This window comes from Oryctolagus cuniculus, chromosome 5 (genome assembly GCF_051225735.1).
Source record: "Oryctolagus cuniculus isolate XC-2025 breed Fujian yellow rabbit chromosome 5, ASM5122573v1, whole genome shotgun sequence".
Lineage (NCBI taxonomy): Eukaryota > Metazoa > Chordata > Mammalia > Lagomorpha > Leporidae > Oryctolagus > Oryctolagus cuniculus.
The window spans coordinates 97,184,794-97,200,934 of NC_142871.1; the positions used below are offsets into that span (position 1 = coordinate 97,184,794).

Genomic DNA, 16,141 nt, shown 5'->3' on the forward strand with positions numbered 1-16,141 from the left:
GCTTGGTAGTCACATGTGTCTGCTTGTTTCCGTGCTGGACAGCACAGCACAGCTGTGGTGTTAACTACCAATTAAGTGGCCCCAAGAGTCTTTTCTGGGGACAACAGTCTAGAAACTGAATTCCTTTGAAATATTAAGATTGGGGGTGTTTCACAATTTCAGCTTCTTCACCTTTATTTGATATTATGCCATTTTGATCTCAGTCCTAAAGTAGTCATAGTTACTGTTCTTTTGCTTTCATGATTCATAATTTTACCCTTGTACTCATACTGTTTTCAGACCAATTTTTACTTAAAAATTTATATGTTGAAAAACCAGTACTTTTTTGATAGTAATTTAAAGATTTTGGCATTTGTATTTCTTTTTGTAGTGGTGCTATCTTTATCCTGTGTTTTTTCTTTGCCTACTTGTATGAGGAACTATATTTTCTATATTATGCTATCTTGTCTTATAGAAATAATGGTGAAAATTATTATTTTTTTTGCCTGCAGTGTTTGTAATTGCTATCCACAGAATAGACTTATCAACTTCATAACTTGGCTAGTGCTTTGTATGACCCGGTGTGTGTGAGTTACTTCTAGTTCATTAAGTATCATGTAGTTTGTTAATTATCCTTTACCAAATTTAGCACTATGCCTTTATGGATACCTTTCTAATTACTCTAAATTTGAGGTGAATATACATTTTGTGAAAAATAGTTCTGATTTTCATGTCTGATTTATAGCTTATAATATGTAATGAACAATGGAATAACAATTCATCAGTGAGTTGAGGCCATAAGTTTTTATTTTTTAAAGATTTATTTATTTATTTGATAGAGTTACAGAGAGTGAAGGAGAGACACACAGAGAGAGATCTCTCACTGCCAATTCACTCCCTAGATGGCCCCAATGGCTGGTCCATGCTGAATCAGGAACTTCATTTGTGTCTCTTATGTGGGTGGCAGGGCCCCTATACTCAGGCCGTCTTCCATTACTTTTCCCAGGCCATCAGGGGAGCTGGATTAGAAATGGAGCAGCCAGGACACAAAGGAACCAGTGCTCATATGGGTTGCTGGTGTCACAGGTGGCTTCTTAACCTGCTATGCCACAACACTGGCCCGAGGTCACAAGCTTTAATTGTTCTATGTCTTCACTCAGAGGTGAATTAATATAGTTCTATAATCCTATGTCTGATTTTCATTATAAAAATTTCAAACTAGTGGTGAATTTAGTGATAATTTAATCTTCTAGTTTTTCTAATGAGAGAGTGAGGCCCAGAGAAGCTGAACAATTTGGTAATCTAATATACTTACTGAGGGACACAGCACAGATAAGTCCCAGGACTTCTAGTCATAGTTTAGTGCTGGTTTGGCCACATTTTGTTTCACAGTTGGTCGACTCAGTCAATTTAATGAAAGAATACATTTTGTAATGTGTACAAAATAATATATTGCTTGCCTGAAATATTAAATTTTCAATTGATTATTTTGGGTATCTTGTAAATCCAAATGAAATAACTTTCCATGACATGGCACAGATGATTACATTTATTTATACTAATGCTGCAAAAAAACCCCATAAATTAATACCTACTGAGTATAGAAAATTCATCATACTTTGCATACTTCTAAAACCTCCTCCCTCTGGCTATTATACTTTCAAGTGTTGTTATCTCAGATACCAGATTAAGGGTCTCATTAGTTCATCCAGATTATACTTTAGTAGTGGATTCTCACATTTGCTTTGTAAGTAACACATTATATACACTTAATGAAAACTTATTGTTTTCCTTTTCATCCATTCTTCCTTCCATACATCCTTCTGTTCATTCATCTCTGGCAAACTCATTCATATATATGTGTGTGTGTGTATAAAGATTTCACTTATTTATTTGAGAGGTAAAGTTACAGACAGAGAGTGGGAGAGACAGAGAGAGAGGTCTTCCATCCTGGTTCACTTCCCAGTGGCCACAACAGCCAGAGCTGGGCTGTTCCGAAACCAGGAGCCAGGAGCTTCCTCTGGGTCTCCCATGCAGGTACAGGGGCCCAAGCACTTGGACCATTTTCCACTGCTTTCACAGACCATCGCAGGGATCTGGAAAGGAAGAGGAGCAGCTGGGACTAGAACTGGTGTCCAAATGGGATGTTGGTGCCTCAAGTGGAGGCTTAGCTCACGATGGCACAGTGCCGGCCCCTCACTCATTCATATTACAGGCAACTGTATATAAATATTGGTTTCTAAAAGTTAATATTTGAAATATTTCTTTTTTTTTTTTGCATTTAATCTAGTATAGCAGAAAGTTGTGTTCTTTGGAGTCAAACTGTGGGATCAAAATGTTGCTGCCAACTGTGTTTACCTCTTTGCAATTCACCAAGTCATTTATAAAGCAAGGATACTAAGGCCCACCACTGAGTTGTTATAAGAAAAAAGAGGGACAACATATAAAGAGACTAACTTTCATTTATTGTGTAAAAGACACTTAGCAAGTATTAGCTACTATTATTATTATTATTCCTACAATGTCCTAAATCTTGCCAATTTATGCCTCAGCAAAATGAGGCTTTTCAAACATTGAGTTTTGATAACAAAAAAGCATTATTAATAAAGATGAGATTAAATTACTATAGTTACACATACTTAAAATCTTAGTTTTTCACTGTCTGTATTCAGGTTTTTTGATGATCATTATTTATGTGTAATTTTAGTTCTATTTCTCTTGATTGAGATTCTCATATGAAACTATTTTATTTGCAATTATAATTCATATGTAGCTAGTAATATTTTAAACATTCCAGCATCAGTGTTGTTTTAGGGAACACTAGACTCTGATGGATGCAAGGGTGATTGTGGATTATTTTTATGTAGAAGAGAGTATTTTCAAAATTAATAAAAGTATATTTTTCTGTGGGTTTAAGTTGAATTGAGTCATACATTTACACCTACTTTGTTATTTTTTCATGAAACAAACATACAAATAGAATGACAAGCTTGAATTTTGTACCTGTGATAACACTGACAGAAGAAAAGCGGTGTAGGCTCTCTGTTGTACACATGCTGGTCAACCATTCTTCCCTGCTTTTGATTCCCAAGCACCACATGTGGGTTTCTACGGACACCTTAAACTCCTCTGAAATGTTAAAGACTTTTCCCCACAGTCAATTTTTCAGTTTATCTGGAATCCTGGTCATTTGGATATCAACAAGGTGGGCCGCTGCTGCCCTCCAGCAGTTTTAACCTAATGTCTGCTGCTTCAGGTCAATTTCCTTCCAAGGTTGGTGGTATTGTTTTTCCATGTACTGAGTTTTTAAAAGCATGCTCAGGCCAGTTGTGTCTGCCTTTGCATTAAATTTGTCCTGAGCCATTGCTATTGGAACAATATTTTATAATGATATTCTTAATACCTATTGTCCTATTAACATTTGTTGCATGCTTGTTTATACTAAGTGAGAACTACGGCTGAACTTTGCGATATAATTACAAACAGAAAAGTGTTTCATAATTAAACTATGCATGTGGATTAATAGTCTAATCTCACTGCCTGTGTATGGATAGTAAGAAAATAACATCCATTCCAGTCCTAGCATATCCAGTGAAAATACAAAGTCATCTCCTCCAGTTGGTAGCAGCAGTTCATTAAAGCAAATGTTTCCTTAATTTGTTTTATTTCCATTAAAATGTGCTATTAATATGATATAAACCCCTAACCCCAGTTAAGTTCGATGACTCATGTCTCAGAGCTACTACTGTATTTTAATTGACCTTTATAAAAATCTAACTGGAGATTGTAATCACTCAAAACAGATGCAAAAATTCTGACTCATAAGGAATACTTTTAAAAACATTTTAAGAAGAGTATGGATGAAAATCATCTTACTTTATTGACTTGCTTCACGAGTAATAATTTTAAATGCATTGACCATGCACTGACAGTGAGTCAGTCCCGTGCTGCATGATGGGGCATGAACATTGTAGAGAGAATATCATTATAAAATATTTTGGAAACGTCTTTGTGTAATGACTATTGTACATGGAGGCTTTTGTTCATTGTGGGGAACTAAAAGCAAGTCAACATTCCATTGACACATGCATGATGCTGTACAGTTTTGTATGTAAACTATTCCTTTCTGTACTATGCAGTTATTCGTGTCATTGGCTTCTTCAAGTTTTTATGCACAGTCATGTCTTCAGATTGCTCATCCTTCTTCACTGTTTCTTTAAGTTCTGTAAATAAATGTCCATAGATAAACATTGATGTTGTCTTTTAATAATTAACCATTGTTTTGTAAAGGACCATACTGGCATTTTGGTTTAAAATGCCATTTCTAGTATGGAGTATACCTGCTGCAAAGGAAAAAAAAACAGTGTTAGTTTACACCTTGGAAACATACAGCAAGTTGGTGTAAACAGGCAGAATATTAGTTTTATAAACATCTGTATATCACTGTATATATATCTTATAAATTATTAACATTTATTATTTTTGATTATCTATATGAATGTGAATATACATTTAAATATATATCTCCTCGTGAGACATGATTAAGTTTCCCATGATTCCTCCTTTTCATTAAAATGCATTTTTTCATCTCTGCCACAGATTGAGATTTATCAAAAAAAAAAAACACAATTAATAGCAAGGCAACAATGCAGAGAATGAACCAAAACACCATTAATTCTTTTCCCAATTATGAAAAAAAGTATTATGTCAAAATGTTCTAAATTAACTTCTATGATTGTAAGCAGGTTGTGATTTGGCATGCTTGTTCAAAATGCATTCAGCATGTATTGGAATTCCTTTAATTGTTATGTGAATTGTTTGCATATGTGGTTATTATATGTGATCTCATTGTACTTGTATGTACTTGTATCCAAATATGTTTCTATTATGCTTGATTTTGCTGGCCATTCTTGAATGACCTAGCAACTCAAGAATCAAAAGTGTTTTGTGCTGTCTTCTGTAATATGTATACTCTCTGATGTTTTGTCATATCTTGTCAGCTTTTAATTTTATTCTTATCCAACAAGTTATCTTTTATATTTGTTGGAAACAAATTTATGCAAAGACAATTTTAGTAAGCTTTGCTCATCACAATTCAATAATTAAATTAGCCATTTGGTAACATCGGAAAATGTAACTAATGTTTACTCTCTCTTTTGCAGTTGATCCACCTTCAGACTTGAATTTTAAAATTATAGATGAAAATACTGTGCATATGTCATGGGCAAGACCAGCTGATCCAATTGTGGGTTACAGAATAACAGTGGACCCTACAACAGGTGAGTTTTGAGATGTTGAGGTTTTAGGGCAGAGACATCAAAAAATGATATAATTATGTCTCCTCCTTCTCTTTCCATTTCATTGTGAAGAAGCTTAGGTTTAGAAAGCCTGAAGGAGTTGGTAGATTCAGGTCTTTAGATTTCCGGGTTGGTACCCCCTGTTATATTTTTATGGTGCTGACCTTTTATTAACATGTTTTCTGTGTGGGTTTTTTTTTTTTTTTTGGTATGTGAAGCTGTTATTGAAGATGGATTTTTAACTTTTTTTTTAACCGGATCATAATATTGTTAGTAATCATTGATTTTATAAGATAAAAGTGTAATTTCTTGGCCTTCTTCTTCAATTACCTAATCTTTTTAACTTTTGAAGTTCAAGTGATGATGGAGTTATTACACTGACTCAGGGCCTACAAATTTTAGTACTCAGAAAACATTATTCTGGGATACTGTGAGTGACCACAAAAGTTTACTTTGGCAAGGTAAATTCTGTAGACCCTAGGCTGAGTCCTTGGAAAATGAAACAAAAATTGGTTTTTGTTGTGCTCAAGCATTATCTTTAGGGTTGCTCCAGTGAGGAGAATCAGTCTCCTTTGGTTAACTTTTAGTTCTAAAGTGTAATGAGAAAATAACCATTTCACTAACCCTGGCCAAGTGGTAGGAAGAAGTCTTAGACTGGTTGACAGTAGAGATGCATGATGTCAACATAATTTATCACTAGAGCTGTGTTTGCTTATCTTATGGCTCTCTAAAAATACTAATGATTTTAAATGCTGATTTATCAGGAAACTTTAAAAAATATGTGATCTGAAAACTTGAAAAAGGGATAAGAATTTACTTTTGCTTCTTTGAATCTTTTTTCTCCTAATACATTTGCTATTCATTCATCCATTCATTCCAAAGCAGAAAAACAGTTCAAATAGAGCCCACCCAATTTCTAGTTATTAGAAATTACTGACTCCCAGCATTCTCAAAACTGGCGCTAGGAGTACCCAACCCAGGAGAGCCCTAGTGTCTTCTTGTCCCCTGGGAGATCTTCGTTGGTTTTGCATATTCCACATGTAAGTTAAGAGCATGTCTCAGAGTTCTTCTCTGCCTATTACTTTTCCTAATTATTTATGTTTTGGTGAAAATTCAATGTAATTAAAAATATTAATAGGCACTTAGTCCCTAGGAACTATTATTTCCTGATTGAATTGAGAATGAATAGAATTGTTACCATTTAAGTAAGCAGTAAGCTGTACCTTGAAACTTTTGTTACCCAGTTCAGTCAATTCAGAGGACCATGGTTACCCATCCAGGCATGCATCCATTTGCATGTGGAAGATGCATTTCTTCCTAAAAAAGTTATTTCTCACTAGGGGTTAATTTCAACCTATGGGGTTTGTTTTCCTTGAGTTTGTCTTCATTCCTTTTCTTTCTCTCTCTGCTTTCCTCCAATTATCTTTATTTATACATACATACATATATATATATATATTTGGATAATTCTAAGTTTCTTTCTGTTTTATATATCTCTTATGAACATTTTGTTATTTACTATTAGTCTCTAAAATCAATGAGGGAGTTTTAGTCTGATACTCTCATATACTTTAATCCAGAGGGATCCTGAGCCCTCAAGCAAGTATTGAATATGATTGTAATAAAAAACAACAATGCTAGTCCACTTACTGAATTTCTGGAACTCAGAATGTTAGTTTTGGAAGACAGCAGAAAATAATATCTGAATGTCTTGAAAAAATGTATGTGTTGGATTTTTTAAGATTTTGAGTACATTTGGGAACTATAGTGTTTTTGTGTTTTGTTTTACGTGAAAAAGTTTTGCTGCATTTATATTTTTCCTTATTGTATTTCCAGATGGGCCCACTAAAGAATTTACCCTTGCAGCTAGTACCACTGAAACTTTATTATCAGATCTTATACCTGAAATAGAGTATGTGGTGACAATAACTTCATATGATGAAGTGGAAGAAAGTGTGCCAGTTATAGGCCAACTAACAAGTAAGCACACATAAAAATTCAAGTACTTTTATGTTTTTTATTTTGCAGCAAAAGTCTTGGAATTCAGATTTAATCTTTTATTACACAAAGTTAATTTATATCAGTGCTAACTATTCTTCCTATAATCCTATTTTTTGGCAGATATGAATAATTCATTCCTGATTTATAACCCTAGTTTCTGGAAGCAGCAGGAATGTTATGAGTGAAAACTATTAAAAACATTAAACTCTGCCAGGCAACAATGTCAATGTTTTTTTAAAATATCTCTGAAATCTCACTGAAAATAATGTATTTGCAAGAGAATGCTTTTTGGGCACTGTTTTCTGACCAGCTGGGCATTACCATATATTTAGAAGGCAATAGCTAAAACAACATGCTTGAATTTATTCTCTTTTAATGAAATATTTGAGTTCATTTCCTTTTGTAATAATAAGGTTTTGATTCAGTTCAAACAGGTGATCCGACAAAGGCAGGGGAGAAGAAACCTGGAAAAACAGAGATACAAAGTGAGTGTTTCCCTTGGATTTGTAGAAGTCACGAATACAGTATAGATAGTCTAATTAAATATATTAATCGATCTATTCCTTTGTTGATTTCTATAAGCTTTATCTGGAAGGTACACAGACAATATAACAGTAATGGATAAGCAAGTGGGTATATACCTGTTAGGACTTTCTAAGTTTTCATTCTATTTACTTGATATTCCTCTTAATGGGAGTGTTTTGAATTTGCATGTGTCCAAACTTCTGTAGGAATTTCATAGGAAGTGAAAAACAAAGCTTCTCCTTGGACTCAACCCATTTCTCAAAGACAAACTTGTAGAAATATGTGGCTCTTAGGAATATATGAGAAATATAGGAGTGGAACATGAGAGAGAACACCTCAGCTAGTGTTTGAAGCAATACAACTGCCATGAAAATGCCTGCGTCTAGGTGTCTGTTAAGCTCATCTCCAGAGTGTTTACATGGCCTTGCTTGGCAGTCACAACCTTTTCCAGAGTCTCTGTAAGACATCTCTGACAAATTGGTGCATTTGTAATCAGATGAAAGCAATTTTATTTAGACTAGGATTTGCAGTTTAACCTCCTTTTGTCTTTTATACTGCTTTGTCTGACTTACTGGGATGGCCCTTAAGGGGTTTCTTGGACTTCTGATTTTCCACCTTGTAAAACTTGGGTTTATGACCCAGAAATACAATAAAAAGATTATAAACACGAAGCCTCCTTTATCTGCAGATTTTCCCTCCAGATCACTGTTTTTCATTCTTTCACATGTCTAATAATCTGAAATGAAGTTTATAGTATGCAGTTTCAGTGCAAATATTTTCTCCAAACATCAATATTTATTCTAAATCAAAGCATTATGCCAAATATGGACTTTTTAATAGACTTAAATTGACCTATTAAATAGTGTGCAAAAAACATTTAAGCATGCAACTTGTGTTTGGTTTGCAAGATTTTCCAAGACCCTTTACTTCTCCTAGCCAAATACTTTTATTTATTATTTACCAAGTGATTTTGAGGACAAAAACATCTTTAGAAAATTACTCAGTATTGCCTACAGATATAGATTTTCATGAAAACCAACCTGATCCCCTCCATCACAGAGAGAAAAAAAAATAATACATTCAGTTATGAAAGCCTATCTTTGTAGTTTACTAATCTAAGGATACCACTGGAATTTTTTACTTTTGAATTAAAATAGTTATCTCTGTTTATTTAGTAAAAGTACATTTTAGTTGTCAAATTTGAATACATTGATAATCAGGACAAGATATTTTGTCTGTGCTGCATCCTGTTATGCTTGTCACTTCTGTTGTACCACATTAACTTTGTAGACTAAACCCAATACAAACCTTAATTATATTGAAAAATTCAGAAGAATATTTAAAAATTTGTTCTGTTCTTCAGTTCAACTGCATTTGCTTGAATGGTACTGCGATTATTTTGCATTTATTTGTTTTTAAATACCCAGGAATGAAAACATTTTGCTTAATTTCTTTTGAATATCTCCAAGATGCTTTATATAATTTGTATTTGAAAAGGTAAGTGAGGATATAGTTTATAAAAAGGGTAGGTTGAAAGCACAAATATGTGGATTATATGCTACTATAGAGCAGGTTGTATTTCTATGTATCTCATCTTGTGTAATGTTCTATATAGCAGCTTAAAGATTGATAAAGGCACTCAAAATGTTTCTATGTGTGTTACAGAATTTTATATTCTTTTATGCATGTGGTTAAAGAACAATGGGTGAATATATTCTAACGAACAGAATGATTTAAGGAGTCAACAATTTTGCAGTGTTAGCTGGTATGTCTTGATGATGGATTGATTTAATAATATATCATTAAAAACACATCAAATGTATTTCAGAATGCTCCGTTAGTGCCTGGACTGATTTAGTTTTCCTTGTGGATGGCTCGTGGAGTGTGGGAAGAAATAATTTCAAGTATATCTTAGACTTTATTGCTGCTCTTGTGTCTGCTTTTGACATTGGGGAAGAGAAGACAAGGGTTGGAGTTGTTCAGTACAGCTCTGATACCAGGACTGAATTTAATTTAAACCAGTACTACCAAAGGGATGAACTTCTTGCTGCAATTAAAAGAATTCCATATAAAGGTGGCAACACAATGACAGGTATATTTTTCAGACTTTGTTATTGTTTAAAATAACTTAAATGTCTACTTAAGAAAGGAATTTAAGCATTGTACAGTTATCATACATTAAATAATTTTGAAATTAATCACATAATTTTTTGACTTTGGCAACATTGTATATTCCGGAGTGAATGAACACATTCCTTTTTCTGTTAGGGGATGCCATTGATTACTTAGTCAAAAACACTTTCTTGGAGTCTGCTGGAGCAAGAGTTGGCTTTCCTAAAGTGGCAATCATAATCACGGATGGCAAATCTCAGGATGAGGTGGAAATTCCAGCAAGAGAGCTTCGTAATATTGGAGTTGAAGTTTTCTCCTTGGGTAGGTTGTTTAGTTAATTATTTTCATTTTAGAACTACTTGTTTACAGCCCTTGTCTATATTCCTGCTGTGCTATGGTATTTTTGTTTGTTAAATTCTTTTTTTAGTGGGGTATTTAGCCTTTGACTATCATGTAAATGAAAAATATGTTACCTTGAAAATGAAAATCAAGGGAAAATAAGTTAATGAACATTCAAAAAAGAACTATTTCAATAAACTTACTGCTTGGGAAATGAAGGATTAAATCCTCAAGGAAGGATTGTGATTAGAAGCATTCCCTGCATTTTATGATGTCATATTATGCCAAATTATCTTTGAGTGAACTTTCTTCTTACCTATTTCCCTCATGTTACCCCTCAGCAAGTGCATTAAGTGAAGTGGTATTCATATTCTGTGTCAGTTCTCTACTTTCCAAAGTATACTGGGCCAAAGATTCTAATAAAGATCCTCCTTGTATTATCATTAAGTGTTTTTTATGTGTTTCCTATATTATGTAATACTTGAAGAATTCAGAGGGCTCCAGCTCATTCAGGACTCTGGAAGAAAAAAGTATTATCTTTACAGATGGCAGAGACAAATGATGGCATGGTTCGGATGAGAGCCCACTCTGTTTTACTAACCACTCATTTTCCTCTTTGGCTGGCCACTTTATGTGGAATTATAAAATGCTTTTGTCATCTAAGCAGTTGCACATTCATTATGAAGCAAAAAATATTCTGATGACTTAATAAGGATTTGAAAATGTCTTCAGTTGTGAGAGTAGGAAAGCAAAGAACTTCTCCAATTTGGCACTTTTCCCAATTCAAAAAATCCTTGTCCTTTCGTTTTTAAGGTATTAAAGCTGCAGATGCAAAAGAACTCAAACAAATTGCCTCCACACCTTCACTGAACCATGTTTTCAATGTAGCCAATTTTGATGCAATTGTGGATATTCAGAATGAGATCATCTCCCAGGTGTGCTCAGGTGTTGATGAACAACTTGGTGAATTGGTTAGTGGAGAAGAAGGTGAGTGGCTTGTTTGTTGAGTGTTCCCTTTGTGTTAACATTTTCCATCATTGATAGCTTTACGAGCATCCTAAAATATACTCACACATACCACTCAGTGATTCTCTGTGTACTCCATTTGTATTGTTTTTCAGTAACTCAAGTTGTTGTTTCCATTTTATCATCCCTCTCTGACCAGTGAAACTTTTGATAAAAACGTTTATTTCATTGTAAAGTTCTTAGCTTTGTTTTTGGAAAAGAAGTTTTGATTTTTTATTTCCTTTAAAGCCTTTTAAAATAATTTTTTTGTTTAAAAGGCAGAGAGAGGGAGAGAGGAAGAGAGAGAGGGAGAGATAGGGATAAAGAGGGAGAGAGAGAGAGAGAGAGAGCTCCTATCCATTGGTCCACTTCCTAATTGCCAGTCAGGGCTTCACCAGGTGGAAGCAGGGAGTATGGAAATCAACCCATGTGTTCCATATGGGTGTCAAGGGCCCAAACATTTGAACCATTACCTGCTTCCCCAAGGTGTGCATGAGCAGGAAGCTGGAATTGGGAAAGGAGCCTGTACTTGAGACTAGCCACTCCAATACGGGAATCAGGCATCCCAAACAGCATCTTAACTTCTGCATCAAATGCCTAAGACTTAAAGCAACTTAACTTAAAGACTCTTTTGCATACAATAAGCATCTGTCCATAATTACCCTCTTCTGGTATTTGCTTTAATTACTCTGCACTCTGATTTAAACAGTGTCTGGCTGGAAAGACATTTGTTTTAGTATTCTACAACTTAAAGTAATAACACTTTTTCTATTAACTGGCTAAGGACAAAGATTTTCCATTATTGTACTCTGTGCAGCGTTTTCAAAGCATTTAAGGATATTCCAAGGACCAGCCAGTTTGATCTTCCTACATCTGGAAAATTTTCCCATTTATAGCAGTTACTACTTCTAAATACGCAGAGGGAAAGAAAGGGCATTTCAAAAGACTTTTCATAAGTATCCTTTTGAAGATTCAAAGTCACAATTCAAAGCCTTTCTGTTTTTCCATGATTGCTGTACTTTAAGCCTTAGAATCAACACGTGATTAAAGTAAGTTCTAAATAGCTGCATCTTCAGTCATATAAGCCCTTTAATCTCCATATCCTGCGTGTTTTGGCAATGCTCATTGGCTTTAATTCCGTCTCATAACTTCTCATTACTTCATGGGCTCCAAATCTTTTTATTTTACTGCCTAATGTCTGACTTTTATTTTGCTCAGAATTATAAAATTCATCTCTCTCACCTCTGCTTTTCCTTGATTACCTCTCTAATCAATCTCTTAGAGCACCCTAATTCTTCACTGTGTATATGCCAGGGGAGAGCAAACCTTGTTCTACCACTGTTTGAATTCTCTGGGTAGGGGAAACATGGCTGCATCACAATTGTTCACATTTTTCCTGAGTATTCTCTCTTCCACTGGCATTAGTCTGTTCTCTGCATTAGCTTTTGTTCTCTGACTTGTGTGTCTGCATTACTCAAGAGGTTTGGCTGCCCTGCCACTACTTCTCACTTAAGCATCACTTTCATGTGCAACATCTGATTGCCTTTTGAGGCGGTGATGAGTAAGCACCTCCCTTTTGTTCCACCTGCGTCTTGCAGGCTGATTTGTAAAACACTAGAATTATATCTTCTGGATAGTTGATTCCATTGATCAATCTAGAATTTTGAAGATTTGTCTGAAATATCTTAAAATAGTTTATATTATTCAGTGTGTTGCTATGCTTGACACTGAGGATCAGGGTGTTTTAAATTAGCAACATTTATGTATCAATATATGTGTTATGAACTGTTGTTTCACCTATGGTGCCACTGTGACCATGTTGAGGCTTTTTTTTCTTACCCTGAAGTGGGAATAAAATTGTTTAAAATTAAAATAATCTGGCACTTAAGAACTGCTAAAGTTTTCTCTTTCTTGTTATATTACAAAGTATGTTTCAAAGATTGTAGTTTTACTCTTATGACATTATTAAAAGAGGAAAAGCTTTATAAAGAATTGAATGAATCATTGATTTAATTAATATTTGTTGAGTGCCTACTTTGGATAAAGGTGATGTGTGAAGTGCTCAGGGGAGAAAGGGTATTGGGCAACTGTTCCTGATATACATTGTTAATTTGAATAAGGACAACTGAAGATCCAAATCCAAAGACCTACTTAATAAAGCTACACCTCATTATTAATCACTGCTTGTTACTTTGTAGTTGTTGAGCCTCCTTCAAATTTGATTGCCACGGAAGTCTCATCAAAATACATTAAGCTAAGTTGGAATCCATCTCCCAGTGCAGTGACTGGCTATAAAGTTCTCCTCACGCCAATGACCACAGGAAGCCGACACCACGCTCTGAGCGTAGGGCCTCAGACAACCACGCTCAGTATTCGCGACCTCTCCGCAGACACAGAGTACCAGATCAGTGTTTCCGCCATGAAAGGATTGACATCCAGCGAACCCATTTCAATAATGGAGAAGACTCAGCCAATGAAAGTTCAAGTGGGTAAGTTACAGATGCATCAGAAGGTTTGGTGTATGTGAAGGTCCTTTTAACAGTATGCCTTACTTGAAGTTCAGACTTATTTTAAACAAAATATTTTCAACGGATTTTTTTTTAAGATTCATGCTTGCCAAGAAACCTGACATCTGTATTTTAATGATTAATTCATATTTGTTTTTGGAATTTAATGGGATGTTTTTCTCTTTGCAGAATGCTCACGTGGTGTGGATATAAAAGCTGATATTGTGTTTTTGGTTGATGGCTCCTATAGTATTGGGATTGCAAACTTTGTTAAAGTGAGGGCCTTTTTGGAAGTTCTCGCAAAAAGTTTTGAAATTTCACCAAATAGAGTACAGATAAGTCTTGTTCAATATAGCAGAGATCCTCATACTGAGTTCACTTTGAAGAAATTTACCAAGGTTGAAGATATAATTGAAGCAATAAACACCTTCCCCTACAGAGGAGGCTCTACGAACACTGGCAAAGCAATGACTTACGTCAGAGAAAAAATATTTGTGCCTAGCAAAGGTTCAAGAAGCAATGTACCCAAAGTCATGATTCTTATCACTGATGGAAAATCATCGGATGCTTTCAGAGATCCTGCTATAAAACTAAGGAATTCAGATGTCGAAATCTTTGCTGTTGGTGTGAAGGATGCTGTTCGCTCAGAGTTGGAAGCTATTGCCTCTCCTCCTGCCGAGACCCACGTGTTCACAGTGGAGGATTTTGATGCTTTTCAGAGGATATCTTTTGAACTCACACAGTCTATCTGTCTTAGGATTGAGCAAGAATTGGCAGCTATAAAGAAAAAAGGTTAGCAGACTCTGGAGTGTGAAAGTTACCTCTTTGTGAACAATGTATTTTTGGTTCCAAAATTATGGATAATGTATTTCTTCAGTTTTTTTTAACATACAGGAAAAAAGCAGCTTTTCTTTATTCAAAATGATTGAAATTAGATGATTTATTTATTTGTTCTGTTTTATTTATTTTGAGAGGCAGGGAGATACAGAGGAGGAGACCACTCTTCTCTGCCTCTTTGTTCTCTAATGCCTATAACAACTGGGAACTGTTTTTTAAAAGGTTTATTTATTTATGTATTTATTTATTTAAAAGAGCAACAGAGAAGGAGGGAGGGGGAAGAGGGAAAAGGGAGAAAAGAAGTGGGGAAGAGGGAAAGAGGGAGAAAAGAAGTGGAGAGGAGGGAAAGAGAGAGTGAGAGAAAGAGGGAGAGGAGTAGAGATCGTCCATCTGCTGGTTCACTAAAGCTGAGGATCCGTCTGGGTCTCCCACAGTGGTTTAGGGGCTCAAGGCCTTGTGCCATCTTCTGCTGCCTTCACAAGTGTGTGAGCAGAAGCTGAGTACTCCAGTAGGGGATGCCAGCATAGCAAGCAGTGTCTTAGCCGAGTGCGCTTCAGTGCTGATCCCAACAAGAGGGAATTTAATCCAGGTTTCCCACGTGGGTGGCAGGGACCCAACTATTTGAGCCTTCACCTGCAACCTCTTTGGGTGCAGATTAGCAGGAAACTGGAATGGAGAGAGGAGCTAGGACTTGAACCCAGGAACTCTAATATGGGATCAAGGTGTTCCAACTGGCAGCTTAACTGCTAGGTCAAATGCTGTCCCAGAGTTAGATCATTTAGCTGGGAGATATATTCTCTTCTGTGTATGAATATTTCTTTGTTTGAAAGCTGTTTACTCATAAGAGATTGTTTCAATGCCTAGGTTCTCAAATAGGTCTTAATCAGCTTTATCATATGTATTTGTTATATCCAATGAAAAAACCACTTATTGGGACTGACTGTGTGGCACAGTCACCACTTGTGACACTGGCATCCCATGTGTGTGTGTACCTATTTGTGTCCCAAATGCTCCACTTCTGATCCAGCCCCTGGCTAATGGCCTGGAAAAAGTAGCAGAGGATATCTCAAGTGTTTGGTTTTCTGCCTCCCATGTGGGAATCCTGGCTTTCTTCTTGTTCAGCCCTGGCTGTTGTGGCCATCTAGGGAGTGAACCAGTGGGTGGAGGATCTCTCTCTTTCTTGGTCTGTTCCTTTCTTTCTGTAACTCTGACTTTCCAATACATACATAGATCTTTTTGAAAAGAACCCACTTACTGTCTTAATATGTGCTGGATACTGAGCTAAGTCCTTTGAATGAAAAATGACTAGAATATAGTTGTGGACCTTTGAATTCTTTTATGCATGTCTTCCTGTATACTTTTTGTGCATTATTCCTCAAATCTAGAGTTCCTTATCCTGTTTTCTGTGTGTCTTCATTGGTTGAATATTTTCAATATTCAGTAAATTTCTCATGCCTTTCATAAAGGCTCCTGAACTGCTCCAGCACTGTAACACTTACTGCCTTGTTCATTCTTTCGGCATTCACATGTACTGCTTTT

The 16,141-nt window shown here is 35.5% G+C and overlaps 1 protein-coding gene across 7 annotated transcripts in view; it reads left to right on the top strand.

The window, feature by feature from the left end:
* COL12A1 (collagen type XII alpha 1 chain) overlaps nucleotides 1–16,141 on the top strand; it is a 128,036-nt gene that overhangs the window by 5,374 nt on the left and 106,521 nt on the right. For 4 of the 7 annotated variants that reach the window (XM_051855515.2, XM_051855516.2, XM_051855517.3 and 1 more), the window contains exons 3-10: nucleotides 5,142–5,258; nucleotides 7,113–7,256; nucleotides 7,703–7,762; nucleotides 9,631–9,894; nucleotides 10,071–10,235; nucleotides 11,067–11,240; nucleotides 13,457–13,747; nucleotides 13,955–14,557. The exons of 2 other annotated variants lie outside the window; for them this stretch is intronic. In XM_051855515.2, the coding sequence (XP_051711475.1) occupies nucleotides 5,142–5,258; nucleotides 7,113–7,256; nucleotides 7,703–7,762; nucleotides 9,631–9,894; nucleotides 10,071–10,235; nucleotides 11,067–11,240; nucleotides 13,457–13,747; nucleotides 13,955–14,557 (1,818 nt within the window). Of the gene's footprint in view, nucleotides 1–2,957; nucleotides 3,253–5,141; nucleotides 5,259–7,112; nucleotides 7,257–7,702; nucleotides 7,763–9,630; nucleotides 9,895–10,070; nucleotides 10,236–11,066; nucleotides 11,241–13,456; nucleotides 13,748–13,954; nucleotides 14,558–16,141 lie in introns of those variants that run through there. One more of the 7 variants, XM_089333006.1, reaches the window with a different exon arrangement.